This window comes from Saccoglossus kowalevskii, chromosome 22, assembly GCF_978046115.1.
Source record: "Saccoglossus kowalevskii chromosome 22, keSacKowa6.1, whole genome shotgun sequence".
Taxonomy (NCBI): Eukaryota; Metazoa; Hemichordata; class Enteropneusta; family Harrimaniidae; genus Saccoglossus; species Saccoglossus kowalevskii.
The window spans coordinates 24,196,290-24,223,423 of record NC_140662.1 but is presented as its reverse complement, the minus strand read 5'-3'; the positions used below and the strand labels follow the sequence as shown (position 1 = coordinate 24,223,423).

Below are 27,134 nucleotides of genomic sequence, written 5' to 3'. Positions count from 1 at the left end.
ACTTAGTGTGCATTCTAGATTTTGTATTCAAATTCCTGGGTTAAAACACTCTCCATAGAACATACACATAGATGGACAAGACACATGACAAAATTTACAATAATTCCAGTATATTCCAACTAACTAGTGATCATACACTGCGAACAGTTCCTCAGGCCTAATGTTATTTTTCAACTAAAATCAATGCCTTTAATAGCAAAAATGCCAAAAGCATTTCAGGACTAGCCCCAAGAGACTGTCATAGGCCGATATTACTCACTACTGTAGAGAAATTCTCCCATAGCGTAGGGTATCTGTAAGGTATGAAGGTGATTGACATGACGTCATGCAATCACTAACCAATCACAAGTCACAGGGGGAAATGTGATACCAATATGTACAAAATATAATCATGACTATGTCATCCAGTTGTATGCATAATTAATAATAAGGATGTGCCTTCAACCTATAACAGTCACTCAGGTGTACTGCCCTCACGTGAGATGCCTTTGGCATTTCGCAAACGCATTACATTAAACATTTTAGTTGAAGAAGAAACACACACATTAGGACAGAAAGCCTTTCAACAGTCTAACCATATGCACATATTAATGAAGCAACAAAAGTAAAGACACCATGTTTTCAGTTATGATTCTTAAGATTTACGAAAAGAACAACCCTGGCAAGCGACAATTACGAATACCGATATATTGATTCAAATGCTATGCTGGAATGAATGCACACGTTCCTCACAGAAAGTTTTCTCACAAAATGTCCAACATATTACCATTTTTGGCAATAATAATTCATATTAATATCAGTGTACACTGACAATCCCTATGAACAGTGCTCACATTCGTGTGATAACGATTCAGTCAGATATCTAAGCCAGTTTATTCAGTTTTCAGGCAGAATCACATGTCTTCTAGTGCCAGATACATGTATAAGACCCTGCGCTTCAGCCAATCAGAGGCCTAGATTCAAATTAACCATGTTATACTACAACTATAATACAGCAATGCTCCTTCAATAAATAGCAATCAGGAAACTTTAGTATGTTAATGACGCAAATACAATCATGTATTTCACCAGTTTAAAAGAAGTAAAATTTGCATCTTCAATGAGCTGGGATGAAAAACTGGTTCCTGAATTGCATCACGCACAGAAATATAGGTATAGATACAGATAATATAATACAGCAATACTTAACTGATTATGAAAATCAGCCTCAGATTGTATGGTCACTGATCAACCACTATAAGAATGAAATTTAAGCGACAAAACTTATCACTTAAGTCCTTGGAAACAAAGATAGAAGACGAAAACACTTACTGACATTTGGGTCATTGTACCCTGTATACAGACGAATAGTACAACAAACTATTATAAAAACATTTGAAAGAACTCCACACCTTTATTCTTCCTCAAACACTTATTAATAGCGCCATTTGAATAATGTCCTACAAATACCTGTGCTCTTGCACAAACCCCCTAAAGCATGATTTCATGCGTCGTACCTGTTGATAACTCTCAGAGGAAAGAACAAATCAATTCAAAACTGGCATATCAGACCATTAAATGACAAAAACTTATTACTGTGGTATCATTGCCATTGTTGAAACATTAATATTTAATTAAGATTTTTATGACAAAAGATTGAAATCAAGTTCCGTATCCAGATGTACTCAAAATACGTTACAAATGCATGTCTGTACAATGCAGGATTTTGGTGAGATTTACCACTACTGGGTTGAAATTACTAGACTTCATTTACAATTGACATAATTATTCAAAATGGTGATATACTGTAAAAAGCTTAATTATTCACTGGGTTTTAATTTTGCTTATTTCGCTGACTGGTAAATGCGCTAAATAAAACCCAGTGAATATGTAAAATTTAGCATAGAACACATTATCTAAATGATAAAACCGTGAATTTAAAACCCACTGAATATGCCTGAAATGGTAAATCAGTGAAATATAAACCCAGTGAAAATTAGTCATTTTACAGTACATGAAACTGCACACACACATTGTCCATTATTATTTGTCTATATTATCATACGCCTATTATTATTCTATACATCGTCAACAATGTGCAATGAGAAGACATTGCGTAGGAAGACGATATAATCAGTTACACACCCCAGTCTGGGTATCAATGCAATAACTGAAAGGATAAAACAAATAAAATAATGCATGTACATACATGATAATACTTTATATGGGTAGAGGAGACACAAAAGACAGGAAGGGATCGGTTAAAGTCTTTTTTCCGTTCCATTCAACCAACGACTAGATGGTTTGTGAACATACACATGTTAAAGGGGAAGAGTATTCCCTCAACAAATTTGGCAGTGAGCAAATAAAAAGTTAAATAATAATTATGATAATGATACCATCTGACATTAACCCTTGGACCACTTATAAAACCTACATTTTTTTTTTATCTTTTTTCAAAGTGTTACAAATGTGTGTTCATATGATGTACAGTTTTACACCACAACTCACAGGTTCTGTGCAAACGAGGCTTACAGGAAACTCTACAAGAAACAAACTAAGTGAAACATTTTACTGAATCTCCCCAACACAAATATACAAATAGAATACCCCCCCCCCCCCCCCCCGTTTCGAAAAATGCAAGTGTATAGTTTTTATCATTCCACAGGTGATAGGGGTTAGTGAAGATTATCTATGAGGACACTCTACTATGATTTTCAGCAACATTTCTGAAATTTAATTCTCACAGCCAATTAGCGCTTGCCTTCTGTATAATGCATGGTAGGAACGGACAACTAGTTGCACACCTGCTTGACAACCTCATCTTTATTTTCATGTATTATGCAAATTCAGACTGAAAATTAAATATAATTAGCCTCATATTTTTAATACATTACAGTATATGTGCGTCTTTGAAATAGAAAATACAATGTTACTCTATTACTGTTATGTGATATAAATTCTTCAATTGAAAATAAAATAATATAATTATTATTATGGCAATTTTCTTATTTAAACTCACTGGAGTGAAATTCAGAGATGAGAATCACCTGGTTATAGTTAAAGGTTTGTTTGCACATATTTGAAAAATGGAAATCTTGCAATGATAAAGAATCCTTCAGAAAACTCAGACAGTGATTCTTCTTTGGGTGAAGACACATTTCTGGAAAAATTTTCGATCAATTCGTGCATAGCTTTTTCCGTAATGTTTCAGACAGACGGACAGACAATCCAACAAATCAGTGCTACAGAAAACATAACGTCCTTGGTAATTATTATAAATAAGAAGGAACATTAAAAAACAAACAATGAAGTTGACTAAAAAATAATGGATGTGCAAGATATGAGACTCGTATAGATAAAAGATGGTGACGTTGCCTGTTGCGAAGACCAACAAATACAAACTGAGAAGTTACCAAGCTTAAACTAGATAATTTCTTTGGTGATTGGAAGGGTATCGAAGGACTCACTGGCGGTAATTAGTGCATGTCACGCCCAGGTCAAAACTCATACTCATGATTTTCATTAGAAGAGCGCATTGGATTGTAGGAAAATCCATGTTTATCAATACAAATGTCGCACATGCGCGGTGCGATGACCACCACCCTTTAAGTGAGCAAAAGATGATGATTGGTATTCATCTTTGAAGAAGTGTCAAACGTGTCATAGGGAATAATCATTAAACGACTGGTGAGAAGATTGGGACTGGATGCTTTATCAGACAACAATAGCGGATAACAAGCAGTATGGACGATACCGCTGAGAGATTAACAGTCTTCTCAGCGGGGCAATGGAGAATACACAAAAGCTTGACCCTAAAAAAGAATAGCACAGCTTGACATGGACAAATCCATTAACAATGTAGCCTTGAAGCTTAGCAGTTTCTTGCCCTAACCTAAAAAGTCTGCTTAACAGGATTGAGTCTGAGTAGACAATGAAGCGGTGAAACGACTGGAGGAGTCCACAGCAATTGAAATTCACTCTACATCGCTTGCTTGACTGAGTTTTACAAGTCAACGTCTACATACGTTGAATACAAGACAGGTGTATTCCCCTTAGTGACTATCTGTAAAAAGTCTGGTAAAAAGGTTTTCTGTTATATGTCCCCCTAATCAAACAAATATCCTGTCAAGTTTTGTGTTTTGAGGCTATATTATTGAATTACAATAAGATGCCTCAAGACAAGATGATAGTGTAGGATGAATAGTCCAAACCAAATTAGTATTCATTTGACGAGATAAAAAGTGGCAGTCTAGCACAGCCAGGATTTTATGACAGACATTTAAAACAATTAACTCTCCGAAACAATTTATTTTCAAGTTATGTTGTATCTATCATCAACAGGGACACCACTGATAACCAGCTTGGGAATGTTGTTTTTATAACAAACTTTAAAATAAAAACGACAATAAGTACATAATTTAAAGTGCGATGGTTGTCACGCCGCGCACGTTCGAATTTTATGTAAATAAACAATGTATTTTACACGCGTTGTATACATCGCTATGAGTCCCATATCGAACAGGACGCGGCGCGACGACTGCTGCCCTTTAACGACCCATGACTGACAAAGAATGTAGATAATGTAACATATAATTCACATCTAGTACCCTGGATTTTAATAAAGGCTTGTGCGAGGAAGATCTAACATGTGCATATGAAAAATTAAGAAAATGAAATGGTCGTCTAGCGACATTGCCGTTCTATAACATCAAAATTACGTACAAACACACACACAACACACACCCACCAACCCATCCCCCCCATCCCCTGACTGAACCATGCACATCTATAGGTGATGTATAGTAACAATAGTTTTAAAGACTGATATATTTATGTCACTAAAATTAAATTTCCACCTGAAACATCACAGTATGAACAAAACAATAAAATTAATTCTAACTGATACTGTTTTACCTACAGATATATATATTATTATATATCTTGCTGTCACTTTCTGGAGTACTAAGAATCTTACCTCTCATACCTACAATCAAACTGTCCTTCAAAGAGAAGCAAAGTCTAAATTCAGTTTATATTGTTCACAAATCTAACCTTAGAAGACCTGCTTAATTTTAAATTGAACATGTATATTGGTTATGAGATAGTACTGCAAATCTGTATTAGAATCCGCATCCCTAATAGAAGTTGCAACCATTCTTTTTGAACAATTGAGAACCAAAAATTTATCATTTCTCATATGTGTAGGTGCTCTAATAGAAGTCACATCCCCTCTGTTGCATTGTAACATTTTAATAGAAGCCACTATTTCTAATACAGATTATACAGTACTTGACAGATTTGCAAAGGGGGAAAGCAACTTTAAACTCAAATCTAAACTGGTATGGCCTTTGTATATAGAGTTGTGAAACAGCAGAAGGATCAGGTGTGTACAATAAGTGTATGGTGAGAAAAAAGTGTTCAATCATCCATGTACAGTGTGTGCTGGGGTATGGTTAATTATTCTTGTTTGCCAGCAATGAATGTTTAAACAAGCAAGGAGTTATGCAGGTTGAGGGGTGGGTCACACTGCAATTAGAACACTAAAATTTCTTTAAGAAATGTTCATAGAATTTTGTCTCTATTTATCAATACTGTTTGTATTCAACATTTTAGATCCTACTGGTGTGTTTTCCTCAGTTGCATAAATAAATATTATTATTACGATTTGACAAACACAAGTTCAGTTTTAGAGTAAATCTGATTGAAACAAGTCATTGTCAATGACACGTCCCCGTTCCGTTCATATTTGAGTGACATATACATTCAAAGCAGATCATAACCGAAATGCACCTGCATATGTACAACACATTGTGCTAAATCTGAACAAAATCCATCCATGCATGACTGAGATCCGGTTCTGGAATTGTGAAAATACGTGATTTTGATGCATTTTCGGCCTTAAAATGGCCATCATTCCGCTATTGTTAAGCAGATCATGAAACAAATGCACATATCTATTTGTGACATGATGTACCATGTGTGTGTGAAGTTTGAACTTGATCAATCCAGACATGTCTTGGATACGGATCCAGAACTGAATTCTTTAACAAAATGGCCGCCAGTCGGCCATTTCGAACTTGATCCGAAAAAAAAAAGACGTGCATCAAGGTCCTATTATGTTTAATGTATGTACCAAATTTGAACAAAATCCATCCATGCATAACTGAGATACGGGTCCGGAATGGTGAAAATGTGCGATTTCAATGCATTTTCGGCCTTAAAGCGGCCCCCATTTGGCTATCGTTAATGAGATCATGAAACAAATGCACATACATATTTGTGACATGATGTACCTTGTGTGTGTGAAGTTTGAACTTGATCAATCCAGACATGTCTCGGATACGGATCCAGAACTGAATTCTTTAAAACAAAATGGCCGCCAGTCGGCTATTTCGAACTTGATCCGAAAAAAAAAATGACGTGCATTAAGGTCCTATTATGTTTAATGTATGTACCAAATTTGAATGAAATCCGTCCATGCATAACTGAGATCCGGGTCCGGAATGGTGAAAATGTGCGATTTTGATGCATTTTCGGCCTTAAAATGGCCGCTATTCGGCTATCGTTAATCGGATCATGAAAAAAATGCAAGTGCATATGTCCCATATAATGTGTGATGTATGAGTGAAGTTTGAACTTAATCGGTCCATGCATGTTCGAGATACAGGTGATCACGGACGGACGCACGGACGGACGGACGCACACAGGGCAAAACATAAGTCCCCGTTTTCGGACTGCGTCCGAACGGGGACTAAAAACTCACAAACAGCATCAACATCAGACCTTGGTAGACATTCTTAATAAAATTCAAGGCTATGCTATTGCTATCACATCAGACAACACAAGGCAAATTCCAGACACACTTTAAAGAGTATGCATTCACCCAGGATGTCACACATAATAACAATTTGGTGTTTTTAAACCTAGCAAAGGCAAAATTTGCGCTTAGAAATTTAGGCAAATTTGTCCTTGGACTTGTACTGAGGTCCTTCATCTTTTTAGGTTTAATATAAAACAACTCCATCATGTACATGAGACAGACTACAAGAAACGCTGGACTACTACCGCAAAATGTAAATTCACTGATCCCCACTGAACCCTACGGATATGGAATGTTGCGGGATAGGGAAAATACACGATGTAGAGAACATGCTCATTGACCACACACAGTGGGGTAACAATGAATTAACACAGTGAGTCTAACAACAAATCATGCATATCTCTTCAGCATACTTAATCATTAGACGAGTATACACATGTTGTACATAAACTCGACACATGGTTTAACAGCTCTCATATTCACAGGAGACTTTTAAAACAAACTTTCAGTGAGTCCAACGCTGATTATGCATTTTCATATAAATGCTGTCAATTTGGTGCAAAATATGCGCACTTGCGTATGAATGTAGTTTTTTAGTGATCTCTATGGCGAGAGTAGACAAATTCTTTGAGGTGAAATCCTACATAAAAATCCTATGCCAACAGTATAGTGAATATAAACATATTTGTTTCAGTAGAAGACCATCTCCACTAGAAGTGCACATAAATAACAAATACCATATCTTGTATACTAAATAATGCTGTGGAATACTTTATTTTCACTGGAATTAATTTTTGCTGAAAAGGCTTTTTGGGTGTTTTGTGATGTTTTGGAAGTTTAATGTGAAATATAGGAAAAAAAGTATATTCGCTGGATTTTATTTTCACGGAATCATCCCTTCAGCGAAAATAAATTCCAAGCAAAAATAAAATATTCTACAGTATGACTTATTCTGACCATAGAAATATCTCTTTGTATTTTATATAAGCACATGAGCTACTAATAGAGCAAATACGATAACGCTAATATTGAAACAGATTGCATATTGTATTTATAGGCCAGTACTGCATAAACAGGTTATTTTCCACCGGCCATTTGTCACCTAATGTACTCCTAATAATATCATTTCTCAGAATGAAAGGGAAAATTAAGTTGCTCCATACGCAAACAATTCTAATCACCTGTTTCAGACATGCAGATTTTTTGCACTGAGGAAAAGGGGAGTGACACCAACTCAACCATGCAGAGCACGTATACGCCCAATAGAGGAGCAACCAATGGACTAACATTGTCATAACAAGGGCGAGGGGAACAACCTGCTACGTGAGGGAAACAACCTGCAACATTTGTATGACACGTACTTAAGTGATAGAGAGAACTCAATAGTCCCCATCTGTCTATCCCACAAATATATTCAGTAGACAACTGCAGAAGTACAATGCTCAAATTTCTTACGCTAATCTACAAATCTGAACACAAGGTACGATATGAAGTGGTTCGCACAGACAAGAGTCGGCACGCTGGTCAACCATATCGGTCAACTTTTAGCACCTTTTATTGATGTACCTGCATTAATGACATCAACCAATGATAAAATTACGTTCATTGGGTGCAAAATAGACTATATAAAGAAACATCAAATTTTCAGCATGAAAAATAACATGTGTACCAAATGGAAGTTGAGTCAGTGATTCTACAAAACTGTATACCATATTTGCTACATTAGAAGTGCATCTGCAATGAAAGCACATATAAACCAAAAATCCCAATTGTTATATCCTGAATCATTAAAATATTACTCATTCTGACAATAAAACAACATATGAATGCGTTACTAAATATAATATAATATCAGAGACAATTTATTTTTTGTGAGTCACAGGATATTGTAGGAGGATTTGTTATATAGTTAAGTGACTCATGGTGACTTTAAGACTCCAGAAGTGTATGCTTTTATACAAACTTCTTCATTAGCCTGCATGGTTACCTTGTTATTTTGTAGGTCTTCAGGCACACTTCAAATCAGTCTGGGAATGTTGCCTAGATTTCGCTCAATTACATATATAAATTTATCACAACAAATTAAAGGCTGTATTTTCAACTCTGTGGCAAATATCAGTGTCATATATTGTTTGGAAAATTAGCATATTCAGATTAGCTATGTGCTATATTTATCAGCCAATCAACATCACTGTCATTCATTGTTTGGACAATTAGCATATTCAGATTAGCTATGTGCTATATTTATCAACCAATCAACATCACTGTCATCCATTGTTTGGAAAATTAGCATATTCAGGTTAGCTATGTGCTATATTTATCAGCCAATCAACATCACTGACCATGGAGGCAGAAATCAAAGCAACATTTAAGTAGATGGCTGAAGGACCCAGGAAATAACAGGAAGTAACCAGGCTAATTCTCCAGTTGAGTCAAAGTTTACAAGATAGATTTTCATATGATAAAAAAAAATTTCAACAAAGAATCTGCTCTCTGATTGGTCTGAAAGTTAAGTACATGTACACATTAGGGTTGGGTAGCCAATCAGGTACAACCTTTTCAGCAGCTTTGCGTTGACAACTGCAAACAATTCATATTATCGTTTGCATTCAAACTGTATTCTACACTTCTGCCTAGTCGCATTGCACAATAAAATGAAATTTCAGGTCATATAAAACATTCCAGAGTGAAGTCTTAATGGTTACCACAGTATAGTCTAAAGTACTCAACAGTACACATCTACTAAAATAATTGTCATTGTTCCATTTTGCCTTTTATTAGTTTACATACAGCATAGTTCTGCAGGTTCAAAGACCTGCAGGTTTACACATTTTAGATACTGTAGCTGAAGCGTGGAACGAGCACGTGTAAATTATTCTTGCATGTATCTGCTGAAAACAAGAAATGTCCAATGTTCTCTTTGTTTTCACTATGTTCTCAATAACTTTTATCCCAACATGTACATGTATGTCAGTTGTTTTATTTACATATTCATGTTATTAGGTGTCCACTAACCTGTCAACGATTTGGCAAATGGCACTTTCATTACCAATCACTAAGATCAACCCGTTTACAAAATTTCAAATTTTTTTAATCAAAAGCTAGCCAGAAGTAATTTCTCATTCTGTCTGTTTGGTTTAAAATTAAGATTAAATTCAGTGAAATTTACAGAAACTGAATAACTTTACTTAAATATGAGCAGGAAAAAAAGGTTGTGAAACAGTTAACATGACTTAATCTTTTCACCACCACTTCTCTCTTTTCATCACAAATTCACAAAATAGTCCTATAAGTAGCTTACACTTTCCTTCAGAAAATCGGGACAAAATAGCTGAATTTGACTCGAATTGTGCCTGTTGGCTCCAAAATTAGGGTTCATTTCCAGAAATATTAAAGAATATAAGAAAAAAGTGCAGACAAATTTGGGCAAAAAAATCTGGTGGTGAAAAGGCTAAACTATTTCAACCTTTAGTGGAAATCCGATGTATTATTTTGAAGTGTACAATGACATCTTGTACTTACCCATACTTTTTTGTTACACAATCACATTCAGATAACACTGACAGTTGAGTGATATGGAAAATAAAATAGAAAAATACTGGAGTATCTGAAAAATGAGAAAATAAAAAAAAAACTTAATAATAATATTGTACAAAAATAAATACATTATACTTCTCACATTATACCCACAGCATGCTTATGAATCTACAATATTTTGCATTATTTCCATCACTATAGAACATGGCAAGTTCATTTCTTGAAGGGTGAAGTAGTTTGTAGTTTAGTATAGCACCACAACAAACAGATCAAAACATATCTAAATTGACCACCTAAGTTCACCACTGCATTTAACAAGCAGCCTATCGGCTGAGATAGCTCCGCTGTTAGCAATGCACATTTCAATTAAAGAACTGAAGATATCATTAGAAAATGAACAATATGAATAGTATCAAAGCAATCAGACTTACGGTTTTTAACAAGAAGTCGAAAATATCACTTTTTACCGAAAATTACAAAAATATTCACCAAAATAAATTAATTAGAGAATTGAAGATATCATCACAAAATGAACAAATCTGAGAGGTCCACATGTAGTACCTATATATGTAATATCAAAGCAATCGGACTTACAGTTTTCAACAAGAAGTCGAAAATATCACTTTTTACCAAAAATGACAAAAATATTCACCAAAATTAGAGAATTAAAGATATCATTACAAAATGAACAAATCTGAGAGAGGTCCACTTGTAGTACCTATATATGTAGTATCAAAGCAATTGAACTTGCGGTTTTTAACAAGAAGTCGAAAATATCACTTTTTACCAAAAATTACAAAAATATTCACCAAAATAAATTAATTAGAGAATTGAAGATATCATCACAAAATGAACAAATCTGAGAGGTCCACATGTAGTACCTATATATGTAGTATCAAAGCAATTGGACTTGCAGTTTTTAACAAGAAGTCGAAAATATCACTTTTTACCAAAAATGACAAAAATATTCACCAAAATTAGAGAATTAAAGATATCATTAAAAAATGAACAAATCTGAGAGAGGTCCACATGTAGTACCTATATATGTAATATCAAAGCAATTGCACTTGCGGTTTTTAACAAGAAGTCGAAAATATCACTTTTTACCAAAAATGACAAAAATATTCACCAAAATTAGAGAATTGAAGATATCATCACGAAATGAACAAATCTGAGAGAGGTCCACATGTAGTACCTATATATGTAGTATCAAAGCGATTTGACTTGCGGTTTTTAACAAGAAGTCGAAAATATCACTTTTTACCAAAAATGACAAAAATATTCACCAAAATTAGAGAATTAAAGATATCATTACAAAATCAACAAATCTGAGAGAGGTCCACATGTAGTACCTATATATGTGATATCAAAGCAATTGCACTTGCGGTTTTTAACAAGAAGTCGAAAATATCACTTTTTACCAAAAATGACAAAAATATTCACCAAAATTAGAGAATTGAAGATATCAACATGAAATGAACAAATCTGAGAGAGGTCTACCCAAGGTACATATACACCAAGTATCAAAGCATTCAGGCTTGTAGTTTTCAAGAAGAAGTCGAAAAAGTAAAACATTGACACGGACGACGGACGACGGACGACGACGACGGACGACACCGGACAATCACTCATATGATAAGCTCCGCTCGACAAAGTCGACAGCGGAGCTAAAAAGTACATGTAGATAGTGCTACATGTGCTAAATTCTTCTTGTATTGCACTCCCAACTTATTTTTAGATAACACGTCAGAAATTCAAACAAAACTAGCTAGAATAGGTCATTAGACTAGACTAGCTCTGTATGAGCTAATTTCTGTTTCCCAGCCATAGATTAATATTATTATTATTTATTAATATTTATTAGTTATTATTTATTGCTGTATTGTTATTCTTTTATGTAATCTATGACAAATAAACAAACATTCAAGTATTAATTCACTAAAAATGCCTACCAGTCAAAACATAAGAAGAAACACTAATAATATCAATACTAACAGTTCTGTTGAATATATGTACACACTTTAAAATATTTATATTTGCAGCAGGAGCCAACAGCCACAAATGCCCATTTTTCAACAAAAAAATACAGTATATGAAAAGCTGACACAGGAAGCATCTACGGAAGAGCTGCTTGGAATCTGAGGGGGTTATGTTGATTGTTTTTTTTATAAAATATACTTAAGCTTAAAAAACTCATGATTGATTAATTTCCCCAATACATTTTGTTTCATGACAACACCAATATAAATTTTTTCCCCTCAAAAAGTCTCGCCTCCCACAAGAGTTCAAATGATTAATTCCTTACAAAGTAACACTCAATTTCAAGTGAGTGCAATTTATAATCTCTTTGGAGGCAATTTATTTCATTGAGTTATTGAATATTAATATTAACCCAGTCAATGCATCAATTAGTATAATGAATCCATCAAATTTTTAATTAGTTTTCCATGAAATGAAAAAAAAGAAAATAAATCACACAAAAACAAGGAAGCGTATTAAAAATTCATGTCACCCGAGGTCACATAATTCACTTATCACAACAGAGCTGACAAATTAACTCATAGCAGACAAACTTGGAATACAAAGTCATGCAACACAGAGATTGGTCAAGATTTTATACTGCATGTATGGACAAAACAAAATAGCCACCTTTTCACCTGTAACTTGGAGTGTGTGTGGGGGTGGGGTACCCAAATTGACATTTTTCTACAGTTGCCATGTCTGTTTGTATTTCATGTCAATGTAATATACTAGCCACTCGTCATCACATGGGTCCCATATCAAGAAAGTTATTTGTGACAGTGCAGGAAGAAAGAGAGGAAAACAGAAATTTTTGCCTCATATACAGGCACATGTACTTACATTGTACATTTGTATTTGTTAGGAGAAGCGCAAAGAGAAATGTGTGCAATCTCGATCGTAATTACAATTATTACGACGTGATATGCGTTGTCAACAACAAAAATTACCAGTGGCATGGAATTTATATAAGATAGTATATATAAATGTTTTGGGGTTAAGTGTAACTACAATAAAACTGACAGGAATCTAAATAATTAGTTTACAGCAATGCATACATGCATAAACAAAACCCTGGGAACTGCATGGTAATTCCATAGTAATACTAAAACTGGGTTTATTGACCTATAAAAAACAAATGCAAAATCTGCTATAAATAAACATATATAAATGAAATATACCGGTTGAAAAATCAAACACGGATAATAATAGAAAAAACAACTGGAGCAGCCCCTGGAAGATGGATAAGAGTCAGCTAACAGGACCCAAATCGAAAAATAACATTCACAGAATTTGAAGCAAATTGTCAGTATCTCTAATAAGAACATGAATGGAATGTGGAATGTTATTGCAAGATGTGCTGCACAATGCATCATGGGTAATGTTTGATAAAAGAAAAAAATTTGCATCAAATTAAAATAGCAAACTTTTACATAGCAATTCATGCAATATTTCATTTTCTGAAACACAGAATGGCCGACGATTCCACTTATATCACAGCAGTATCTTCCCTTCATTTTCTCTTTCTATCAAAACAGGGGGCATTATCCGCATTGTAGAACATGGTATGAATCAACCCTGGAAGTTTTAAATTCGTATGATCAGTGTGTTCAACAGAAACACTTGTATTCCAGACACTGTGTACTGTCATCAAATGTTTCAACGTTGACCTCCTTTCTGCTTGCCAAGCACCCTGGTCCCCTGTACACAAAGACTGATGTGTATAATTTACTGAACAAGTTACAAATTATGATTGAATATTGCATAAAGCAAACACACAGCTGTGGGTGATCTATTCCAGGTCCAAGCCATATGTACAATCATGAGTAATCATATTGCTGGTGTTAACTGACAAGTAATCTGAGATACCACGTGCAACTTAATAAAATTGAGAGGCTTAATTCACAGAGGCATGCAGTTGTGTGTTTTAGAAAGGAAGCAAGAAATGGGAATGAGAGCACAATATGGAAATGTTAAACACTTAACCCAGATATGTAATCATGTGGACCAGTTGCAAGCTACCAGGGGAGATGTATTAGTTTAACTTTAGAATCGATGTGGGTCACAAACTAGGGCACGTTAATAGTTCTCCGGAATCTGTGATTCATTACAACAGAAATTACTCCCCAAGCAATCCAGCTTTACAGAACCAGTGTGTTGACACAAAATACTTCATAATATTACTATTGTGCTGATGCTGTGTGCATATTTTAAACAATGCAGGCTTTGTCTGAAAACACTGTGTTGTTTTGGATGCCAGATACAGAGAGCCTACCACCAGTGACCTCATGAAGTTGCTATGATGAGAACTACCATTCATTTTTCACTGGCATTTAATTAATTTCATTATTTTGATGTTTTGAGCAACTTCACTGGGTTTTAAGTTAACAATCTTTACAAGGAAACAATGATTTCTTTTGTTATTCTACAAGTTCATGTGCATATTTTAGCAAATTTTACATACATTGAAATTAAAAAACAGTGAATAATTACTGCATTTACAGTAAAACAACTTTTCCTTTTAAAACATTGAATATTAACATTTTATCTAAAAGTGGAATACTAAAGATGGTCAGTGGCGAATTTTCTGAGAGGAAATACTGCCTACCAGTGAGAGAAAGCACTAGAGACTGACATGGGAGTAATTATCATAGCATTACTATACACCACAAGATTTCACCATTGCTATAATATACTGTAAAATACTTCATTTTCGCTTGGAATTAATTTTTGCTATTTTCGCTGATGGAATGATTCAGTGAAAATAAAATCCAGCAAATATACCTTTTTTTCCTATATTATCAACTTGTCAAAAATCAGTGAAAATAAATTCCATACAAAACACCCAAGAAGTCTTTTCAGCGAAAATTAATTCCGGCTAAAATAAAGTATTTTACAGTAGGTCAGAATAGATATATCTAATTGTGAATACTGAACATACTATGCCATGTACATGTACCTTTAGAACTTAAACATTATAAACATCATGGCAGGTCAGAACCTTCATAGTGTAAAAAAAGACAGATAAAAGCCTCACCATTTTAAACATGCCAAAAACAGCCATCCAAGCCAAGACAAGGTCTAAGCTTTAACAAACACAATCCATTGTGATGGATTAAGTATTCTATGAACATGTCAAGAACATCTTCATCATACAATAATGTTTTTTAGTTGCTAAAGGTCGAAGGAACACATTGTTAAATCGGCGTTCCACTATAAAACCATTGTTAATATTCAAGAGATTGCCTTGTAAAGAATGCTATGAACAACCGTATAAGCTAGGCAATTTTGAAGTTGTTTCATACAAGTTGAAGAATTCTACCATATTTGTTCTGCACTTTTCTAGTGCCTGCATTCATGTGAATAGCTTGCAAAACAGTTCAATGTGAATAGAATCCAAAAACAGGCATGTTTGGCAGACATGCAATTTTATTATAGAAAATTCATAGTACTGTAGAGCATGTCACGTTTTCAGTTTTATTTATATCCAATGGCTGCTAATACTTTAGATTTAATATATAACTTTTGAATGACAAAGATTTTGCACAATTTTTGCTATAATTTTTTTCTTTAATTTGGGAATAATTGGCAATAAATTTTCATTTGCTACTATTCTTGATTGGAAATGTGGAATATAATATGCAGGTTTTGCTTTGTGAAAGATGACAATTGTGGATTTTGGTGCTCAAAGGGTTAAAAAAAGGGAAGTTCACATACATTGTGAATCTGTTGAACACTGACCCAAGAATCAAACTCACAATGATTTCAGGTGTTCACTTTTTTCAATGAGATTTTAATAATAGGTTAAGTACAATGATGGCCAATGAATTATTCGGTTTTGAATTTGCTTATAAAAATGACTGCAAGTCAATGCGTGCAATCACTTGACAAAGACAGTACCGTATAATCTGATGTCTGTGTCAGAATTAACCATCCACCTGCAGAAATCAATGTAGTTGACAGATTCAGTTTCTTCCGATGCTGTTCTGTATTCCTTAGATTCACTCGCACAAAGATTTGTTTGAAATATACAGTATTTGAAATGTACATTAATCTGTACTTCAGGCATGTCTTAACCCTGGATTTTACAAAACTGTTAAAAAAAAAACCTGATAAAACATAAATTCTACAAGTGATGTGAAATCCTGAACAAAAATTGAATCTTTTGTTAAATTAAATTTAACATTTAGTAAAATTATAGTAAAATGAAAACAAAATACAAAATTCTTTTGCATCCTTCCAGGCCCTTCAAATGATATCAAATAGTCTATACCTTACATGGAAAGAACAATTTCAATTTTGTCATCAGTAAATCCTAAATACATTTCCCACCAGATTAGCTCACAATTCAGAACATAAATGAGGGCTTACTGAAATGGTAGATTAAAGTAATAATCTTAACACCATTTGTATTCTAAAACGTCAATTCCAGAACAGCAATTTTCACACATTGAGTATAACCCTCGGTACAGTAAACAGTTACATTTTTACTATAAATTGTGATTATTTAAAGTTTTCACTAGTCTTAACCTTTTTACTACAATACTTTCTAACCCAGATTTGTCTGCACTTTTTTCTTATATATTATACAATATTTCTAGAAATGAACCCTAATTTTGTGGCCAATAGACAAAATTTGAGTCAATTTTCAGTATTTACTTAACAAATTTGGCAGACTATAAACGGGACTATTTTGTGATGAAAAAAGGGAAGTGATGGTGAAAAGGCTAGTAATTTGTCACACAGAATTGAATTGGTTTTAATTTTATTTTGATAATGCAAACTTGAAAAGAAGCATTTAGTTAATTTCTTTGTTTTTTTGATACTATAATTAATTTGTGTTCATGTTTATTAATTTATTATTCAGAGCCCAAAAAGATTGTAATTACTTTACGATTGTATTGTATTGTATCGTATCGTATCGTATCGCATCGCATCGCATCACATTGTACAAACAATGATGTCAACACAAGCACCTAACGCCATGCATACACAGATGTACAGAGCTCAATCACAGGTCTCAAATGTTTTAAACTGTGATATTTGGCAGCTAGAAATTTTTTTGAATTTTATTGAAAGTATCTGTGACTCCTTGTTCTTAGGATCCTGAACTACCGGTACTGAAAAATGTGTGATGTTTCACAACTTGTGAAATGACTGTTTTTAACACCACCAATCAACAATTAGCTCAGGCAGTTTGTTTGTCAATCATTTTTTCACATGCACATGTATTGTTTGGATCAACATTTGTTCAAAACCCTTTAAACTTTGAGGAACCTGATCCAAAAAACATTTCTAAAACTTTGCAAGCTATCCGAATCAAAACTTGAATAATTTTCTGCTAATTGAATGTTGTCGTGTCCATAAAACAAATACCTCCATTTCTGTTTCACATTCTGCAGTACACTAAAGACAACTTACCTAGACTATTTAAAGTTCACTAGGACACAGTTTCCAACACTTTGAATAGAATGGTTTATGGGTATAAAGAAAAGTACACGCATAAATACTATACATCATTAGTCAGATATAGAATGTCACAGCTTCTAAGAACTATTAACCAATGTAAATGGACCTTTCCCGGTACACGCTCCATCTACCCTGATGGTCACAATAGACAGGTAATTCTTCCAACAGGTAATTCTTAGAGTGTTAACACAAGCTTCAGTATATAGACCATATGTCTACACATAGAGAAAGATATCTGTCATGCCCAGACATGATAACCACACACATGTAAGGTAGATCTCAACAGAAACACTAACCTGGGCAAACGATAAACGTGAACGTAATCAGCTAAATATTGTTCCCCGAGCAGACAGACACAGTCATTCATTCAGAATATCATTAGATTCCCATTAGACACCAACCTGAGGTACGCTGTACATTAAACTTAGTAAAGCACCTGTATAGTTCAACATCAGTGTATTCAAAAATTCTATCACGTCCTGGCAGGTACGACGAAGAGATCATTTAAGTCCAGGCCATACAGGCCATTGTAGCCCTAAACAGCATTGTACTCAATGATTATCATTATTAGCCATCGAGACAAAGCGCAATACAGAAACACACCACATGGCCTTGAACTCACCTTACCTACATACTTCATATGGAAAAAAATACAGCTGTTAATTTTAATATCCTTGGCATTGAGGTGAGCCTTGGCACCATTTCTCAGTCATTATAAGTATAGTATTAGCTTTCAAAATAGAGTATTTCACTGGGGAAGGTAAACTAAACCAGCAGGAAAATATTTGAGTGGTATTCCAAGCACTCGCAGTATCATAATGTTATGGCATACATGTAGAAGACAAACTAGACAATCTTTTAGTTATTTTTAATCATTGTTACATTTCAAACTAGTAAGGGTTGGCGAGTAACTCATGGGGGGGTTAGAAGAGATAGTCTGTAAAAGCCAAAACATTTCTTTTTATAAAACTAATCATTGCTACATTTCAAACTTGTAAGGGTTGGCCAGTAACTCATGGGGGGGGGGGGGTTAGAAGAGAGTCTGTAAAAGCCAAAACCTTTCTTTTTATAAAACTAATCATTGCTACATTTCAAACTTGTAAGGGTTGGCCAGTAACTCATGGGGGGGGGGGGGTTAGAAGAGATAGTCTGTAAAAGCCAAAACATTTCTTTTTATAAAACTAATCATTGCTACATTTCAAACTTTGAAGGGTTGGCCAGTAACTCATAGGGGGGGGGGTTAGAAGAGATCGTCTGTAAAAGCCAAAACCTTTCTTTTTATAAAACTAATCATTGCTACATTTCAAACTTGTAAGGGTTGGCCAGTAACTCATGGGGGGGGGGTTAGAAGAGATAGTCTGTAAAAGCCAAAACCTTTCTTTTTATAAAACTAATCATTGCTACATTTCAAACTTGTAAGGGTTGGCCAGTAACTCATGGGGGGGTTTAGAAGAGAGTCTGTAAAAGCCAAAACATTTCTTTTTATAAAACTAATCATTGCTACATTTCAAACTTTGAAGGGTTGGCCAGTAACTCATGGGGGGGGGGGTTAGAAGAGATAGTAGTAAAAGCCAAAACATTTCTTTTTATCAAACTATGGCTTGTTTATACCGGTAATCTAGTTCAAAAAAAAAAAAAAAAAAATATTTTCATAGATCTAATGGTCCAAGCCTTATAATGCTATATGAAACCCAGTAACTGAGAAAATGCAAATAAATAGTGAACAATCAAGATTGTTTCCATGTCAACAATGATTTTGTGGCTTCCCCAATAGCAATAGACCTGTAGCACATGTACATCCTAAATAGCTTAAGCTAGGAAAAGAGATATTATCCAGTATTAAACTTTCTGTTATTGCCAATTATATTCTTTAACCAAAGTATTGAAGCCATACTACAACACATGTAAAATATATTACTTTTTCTGTCACATAATTTTTGTTTTCCACACTAGTAATTTGCTCAGAAAGCTTACAGCCAACGAGTCCAGCTTATTTCCTACAGTTAATTAGAACATGGATGACGAATGGTACACTGAAAACGAAATAGGATGCGGATATACTAATAACAGGGTTTAAAGTGATCATTCTAAACAGTCCACTAACTCAGAATTGACAAAAAAAATTAAGATACAGTCAAAATTAGTGCAGTTCATCAATTGGATAGTGACACCATTTGTATTTATAATTAAATGAGCCAAAATAAAGTAGTGTCTAGACATAACACATGCAGACTCAGAGAAAGTCAGAGACAATGTAGTCCTTGATTATTATAAACATGGTTGAGGAAGATTACTCTAAACGCAAGAAATCACACTAGTCGTCACCAGATGTTGATAAACATGCACCAAGGTTTGACGACAGATACAATATTGATACAATACTATACCAACTGTATCTTTGAAAAGTTTCAATTATTGTTTCAGTAAATCCACCAAATAAAACAAAATGTTCCACGCTCTTCATGTTGAATGGTCAAAGAGAATCGATTACCATTGAATCTTTGTATTCAACCAGTGTTCAATCAATAGAATTAGTTTATATACAAATATCCACATGTGATGACAAATATGATTATACATAGTCCAACAAAAAAATTGAGAACTAATTTATTTTAATACCTACACTATGCATGTTAATAATCAAATCTAACATAATACCTGAACTAGACACTCATTCATAATGTAATAATCATTGTTGTAATATATCAGGCACCAAAAACAGTACAGAATCATATCTATTGGTTATGAAGGGGTTAACATTATTTCATGTTATTCTTGACAAATAAATACATGTACTTTTGTCATTTGAAAACCAAAGCGAAAACAAAAATCCCAATATTACAACATTTAATACAGTATTATCTGTCTACATTACAAAATAAATGCATTAAAACACATAATAAAAGTTGTTTTTTGGGTGTTACTATATTAAAGGGTGGTAGTTGTCACGCCATGTATGCACGAGATATATGGGCCTCATATAAACAAAGGTGGCGACTTTGACTGTTGCGCAGATCAACGAGTAGAAACTGAGACGTTTTCAAGCCTTAATTAGGTAATTTTTAGGTGATTAGAAGGTATCGAGCAAGTCAAGCCCAGGTTAAACCTCATGCTTGTGATTTCCATTTGAAGAGCGCATTGGATTATGGGAAAATCAATGTTTATCAACATAAATGATCCACTTGCGCAGCGCGACGACCACCACGCTAACTATATTTTTATGTGGAATGCTTGCCACTGAAGGGCTATGTGTCAAACGACATAATCACTTTATACAGCCAAATTATATGTTTGTGTGATAACTTCTTAGTTTTAATAAAACATTTGTGATATAGTGGATACACTGGAGCAGAAACTGAAGGAGAGTTGTGTGTTGGAAATGTGGTTCTTGTATAGTCTTTGGATGAAATCTGCCAAAGCATGTTAAAAAGGGGGTTGGGGGATATGTCCTACTTAAACAATTACCAAGGATCTACTTGTACAATATTGCACAATATATAGTAAATTATGTAGTGGTTCTTGAAATGCCAAGTACACTTCAATAAACCCAGAAATGAGTGTAGCAATAAACTTTTAAATCAGACAACCAGATGAACTCCATATAAGTAGATTTATGGAGCAACAAAAATGAAACAATTTTAATGTCCACTGAACTACATATCCAGACAATCAAGGTTATTTTGAGTACCATGTCTGCTGGGCCAAACAAGAAGGTAGTCTAGTGTATCATATGATATTTGGTTATTAGGGTGTGCCTTTAGCGTCTATTTGAGGCCCACTCACAGTGTTAATGATGCAACTCAACAAAGCTTAGTAATGGATGCAGACTTCAGGAATATTTGTCAAGATCAATAGGGGACTGGTACTGGGATGGCACATTAAATTTAATGATATATTACAAATCTGTCACGTACATACAAGTCACAAATTTGGAATATGGTTTGTATGGCAAAATTTCATTATCTACTTTCATCACTTGCACTTTGCAAGTTACCTATAACAAGTCATTTTCAGTGAATAGCTCCCGCCAGTAGATGTCTTTGCATGTGAGGAAACACAAGCGAGAAGGAATAGAAGAATAATAAAACAAAAATTGGCATTCACTTGTAACCAGTATTTATTGTCTTAGTACCAAATTTAAACAAAATTGGTTAAACATGACAGAGGAAAGGAAAGACAATTATATAATTAGACAAAATGGCTTCCAATTGGTTAGATTGTGAACAAGCAGCCTCGCAGCTGAGATAGCTCTGCTGTTAGCAATGCACATTTCAAATAAAGAACATAAGATATCAGAAAATGAACTAATTTGAGAGAGGTCATCTGTAGTACCTATATATGTAATATCAAAGCAAAAAGAAGTCGAAAATATCACTTTTACCAAAAATGACAAAAATATTCGTCAAAATTAGAGAATTGGGGATATCATCACAAAATGAACAAATCTGAGAGAGGACCACATGTAGTACCTATATGTATAATATATCAAAGCAATTGGACTTGCGGTTTTCAACAAGAAGTCGAAAATATCACTTTTTACCAAAAATTACAAAAATATTCACCAAAATTAGAGAATTAAAGATATCATTACAAAATGAACAAATCTGAGAGAGGTCCACATGTAGTACCTATATATGTAATATCAAAGCAATTGCACTTGCGGTTTTTAACAAGAAGTCGAAAATATCACTTTTTACCAAAAATGACAAAAATATTCACCAAAATTAGAGAATTGAAGATATCAACATGAAATGAACAAACCTAAGAGAGGTCTACCCAAGGTACATATACACCAAGTATCAAAGCATTCAGGCTTGTAGTTTTCAAGAAGAAGTCGAAAAAGTAAAACATTGACACGGACGACGACGGACAATTACTCATATGATAAGCTTCGCTCGACAAAGTCGACAGCGGAGCTAAAAAGCTAAAAATTACAAAGGATACATGTACCTGAAAATAAAATCAGAAACGAAATGACATGCAACCCACAGGCCTTAGAAACAACTGATTTTGGGCTTTTAAAAAAATAATAATGGTCACCAATTGGTCAAATGCGGGGGGTGGGGTGGAGGGGCAAAAACATTGTGCATGTGTATACAATGGTCCAAAAATGTCAGAAAAATGACACACACAAGACACGAGAATGGAATTATAAACATAAGTTCCTGTTTTAAAGTACATGCATGTCCAACGGGAACAAAAAAATACCCTGCATAAAGAGATATGGCCAAAATCTAGAGGGTTTTAACCTTGGAAACCCTCCGTCCTGAAGAGTTCAACAACAAGTACTTCTTTCTGCACAGGTAATGTAGCCCTGGAATTAAAATGCAGTGGATACTATTCATTTGTGGTGTAATGGACCATGAACTTACAGCTGAAAATCGATACAACACAAATAAACGATGTGCATCTATTGGTGATTCATGACCTGTAAGTGGACTGCTCATTACAACTAATTGTTCTTTGTGAAATACTATCCTTGAGTTGCAAGTAGACTATGCGTTAACATTCCAACAAATCTCTGAGTTTCACATAATTTGTAATTTTCTAAAGGAGCTGCACTTGACCATGCACACCTGGATGGAAACAGGTTTGACCGACTCTTGCCTCAGGACACAAACCCACTCCCAGTAATCTAATTGAGCAAGTCAATATATTGACCAAGACCTGCATGGAGTTGATACCATTACTTGTTCCAGCTGAGTGACATACATATATATATATACATGCAATCTAAGAGCTTATCTGTCAGTATTTGGTTCTTCAGATTTGCTAGGATATACTTGATGAAGCAACAAGTGGCAGCAACATACTGATATTGTAAACAAGTTACTTATTATTAAGTTCAAGTAGATGTGGTGAGAGAGATTGCACACTGCCTTTTTTTAAGGTGGACCTGTAAAACAGGTAGTGTATTATTTGCATTGCAACAATGTCTATTGTAATTTATACCACAATACAAAGACAGTGCATTATTTGCAGAGAAATAATGTTTATTGTAATTTATACCACAATACAAAAATAGTGCATTATTTGCATAGAAATAATGGCTATTGTAATTTATACCACAATACAAAAATAGTGCATTATTTGCATAGAAATAATGGCTATTGTAATTTATACCACAATACAAAAATAGTGCATTATTTGCATAGAAATAATGGCTATTGTAATTTATACCACAATACAAAGATAGTGCATTATTTGCATAGAAATAATGGCTATTGTAATTTATACCACAATACAAAAATAGTGCATTATTTGCAGAGAAATAATGTCTATTGTATCACTACAAGTAAAAAAACAAACAGAATTACTCATGATTTCACAATAATTTTCTCTATTGCACAGATACATTCAAACATTTTATCATTTAGCACACTGTTTCACATGGAGTTTCAGGCTGGCCAGACAATATGGAAAGAGGACTGACATGCATACGTATTGACGAACTTAAAGCACATTTTGAGATGGTCGGCCATGAAAGCAAAGGTGACAGCAGACCTCACAGTTGACCTATGGCATGCAAATGAACTTGTATGCTAAAAAGATTTAGGATGTTTAGCATACAATAGTCACGCGTGGTGAACAGGAGAGAATAGAAAGTAGAATGTGTAGATAATATGAGTAGAGTGAAGAGTTCAAAGTATTGAAATGTACCATAACTGACAACCAGACAGGAGAATACTGTCAGCACCTACCATCAAGGTAAACAACTTAAGTAGGAAGAGAAGGAAGTCGTTCACAATGTTAAAGGTTACATAGAGGTTCATATCTGATCACCTGATATTCAGTTGATTTCCCTTGAGACCAAATTTAGAAAAGCCACAATGTTTTTAAATGTGCACAAATTATCAAATTTGATGCTTCACTGTGAATATTGAACTACATGTACCTGAACAAAGCATTATACCCCCCCCCCCCCATACCTACAAGTATAAATTTCTACTAACACATACATGAACAAGCCATGTTTTGTTCCAGCATTTAAATAATATACACAGTAAGACAGCAATTTCTATAGAGTGGCCACCTGCCTATAACGACCACAATTGGTTAGTCGAATAGTCCCCACCAATTTACATGCTAAAAACTGTATATAGTAGCAACACAGCAACCAGTAACTGACAAAAATTGTCTATAGAACTGCCAATTGCGGTCATCTTCCAGGAATTGAATGAGGCGACAAAATGAATGATACCCCGGTATATTAATAATTATTCATCACTTCATTGAGTGATCAATTTTATTATGAGCAATGGAAACAAATGGTTTTGAAACTTCGGAAAAAAATATAACTAATCAGGGCTATCGCGCTAAAAATTGCTAATTGAATCAAACATTTAATGGGTTCACGTTTCACAACAACATAATATTAGGACATAAGTAAAGCTCTTGATCGAAGCCAGCCATGAAGTGCGACATACTGAGTTTGTTGGTCTGATGGTGGTGGACGTATCGCGAAATAATTACCACGAATTAGGCATTAAATACAGGCATTATTTACTTAAAGTCCATAAAATGTAACAATAGTGCAATCAACGCAACAAGATGGCCGCCATAGTTTTGATGAGGTGATGTTGTTGTTGTTGTTGTTGTTGTTTACACATCCCACATGCTATGACGATCGTGTTTTGTGTCACTAAAACAGAGTCAAATAGTCTAGTTCCTTTGTAGCAGCATGGTTAGTTAGTTAGTTACTTGTTTTTTAGTAGTTTCATTTATTTTCATGCTATATATATACCAGCATGTTTCAAATATATACAAAGTTTGGAGAGAGAAAAATGGTCCATGAACTTCTGAAAAAATGCGACAGATAGAACCCAAACCATAAGCCTTTCTGGACTTCGTCCAGTCGGGGCTATTAATTAACAGACACGTATCCGATGGGCAATAATGTCCATATTTTCCAAAATTAACAAAAAACACGTAAATGTTGAACAAATATTCCAACAGGAAAAATTAGGCCTTAGAGAGTTGAATGAGAAGTAGGGGGGCAACATCTCATGGTTATAAGAAATGCCACACTGTAAATAATATAACAGTACACATCACAATGGAATACTACACCTGTTATAATTCAGACCTTTAAACCATATTTAGTGAAGTTTTACTGAAAATTTCACAAACATCTGGCATGTGATTTGAATAGCAACTGGTAACCAGGTCACATGCCATAGTTTCTTTTGGTAGGCCAGGCAAATAAAATTCTGAACATTCAGAAATAATTTGACTAATTTACATCATGTGTTCAAAATTAGTAAGGATGGTTTATGATTCAATTTATGACGTAGGAAACCATGCAGGGTTTAAACAAAGATCAACTGAAAAAATTAACGTGGTACGATGACAGATATAAATTCTTTTCTCAACCCACATAAATATTAGCAACGCCGGCTGTCTCAATGTTTTAGTTTAATTTATCACCACATTTGATTATTCTGACAAAGTCCCAACTACACAGAGTAGCCCTCCTTGTCAGCACACTGTAGAATACCTTATTAATTTTCGCTGGAATAAATTTTCGCTGAAAAGACTTTTTGGGTGTTTTGTATGAAGTTTGTTTTCACTGAAATTTGATGAGTTGAATGTAAAATATAAGAAAAATTGTGAAAATTATTTCCAAGCGATAGTAGACAAGTGACATTAGTAGGCAGTACTGATACATGTAGCTGCATTATAACTAAAAAGTATTAAAGTATTAAAATACACCACAACTTGGCAGGAAAATGTTTTTTTTTCACCACTTGTAATTACTAGAAAATCTGGCAACATTTTTGGTGCAGAAATTCCCAATTCGCATGCTGGTAATTGAGTTTGAATGAGCCCACCAGTTGTCAAATTCTTATGTGATTCAACATCAACTTTGATTTTAGGTACAAGACTACTCATAAATAAAAATACCCAGAATTTATTCATTTTGCAATAAACTTCACTCCAAGGCAATGTTAATTATATTGACTTAAAACAAGCAGCCTCTCGGCTGAGTTAGCTCCGCTGTTAGCAACGCACATTTCAATTAAGAACAGAAGATATCATTAGAAAATGAACAATATGTATAGTATCAAAGCAATCGGACTAGCTGTTTTTAACAAGAAGTCGAAAATATCACTTTTTACCAAAAATGACAAAAATATTCACCAAAATTAGAGAATTAAAGATATCATTACAAAATGAACAAGTCTGTGAGAAGTCCACATGTAGTACCTAAATATGTAATATCAAAGCAATTGGACTTGCGGTTTTTAACAAGAAGTCGAAAATATCACTTTTTACCAAAAATATTCACCAAAATTAGAGAATTGAA

At 34.2% G+C, this 27,134-nt stretch overlaps 1 protein-coding gene across 3 annotated transcripts in view; it reads right to left on the bottom strand.

Annotated features, from left to right (window-relative positions):
• LOC100376570 (mitogen-activated protein kinase kinase kinase 2-like) overlaps window positions 1–27,134 on the bottom strand; it is an 81,759-nt gene that overhangs the window by 26,591 nt on the left and 28,034 nt on the right. For all 3 annotated transcript variants that reach the window (XM_085496187.1, XM_085496189.1, XM_085496188.1), the window contains exon 2: window positions 10,325–10,409. In XM_085496187.1, the coding sequence (XP_085352313.1) occupies window positions 10,325–10,328 (4 nt within the window). In that variant the 5' untranslated portion in view covers window positions 10,329–10,409. The remainder of the gene's footprint in view (window positions 1–10,324; window positions 10,410–27,134) is intronic.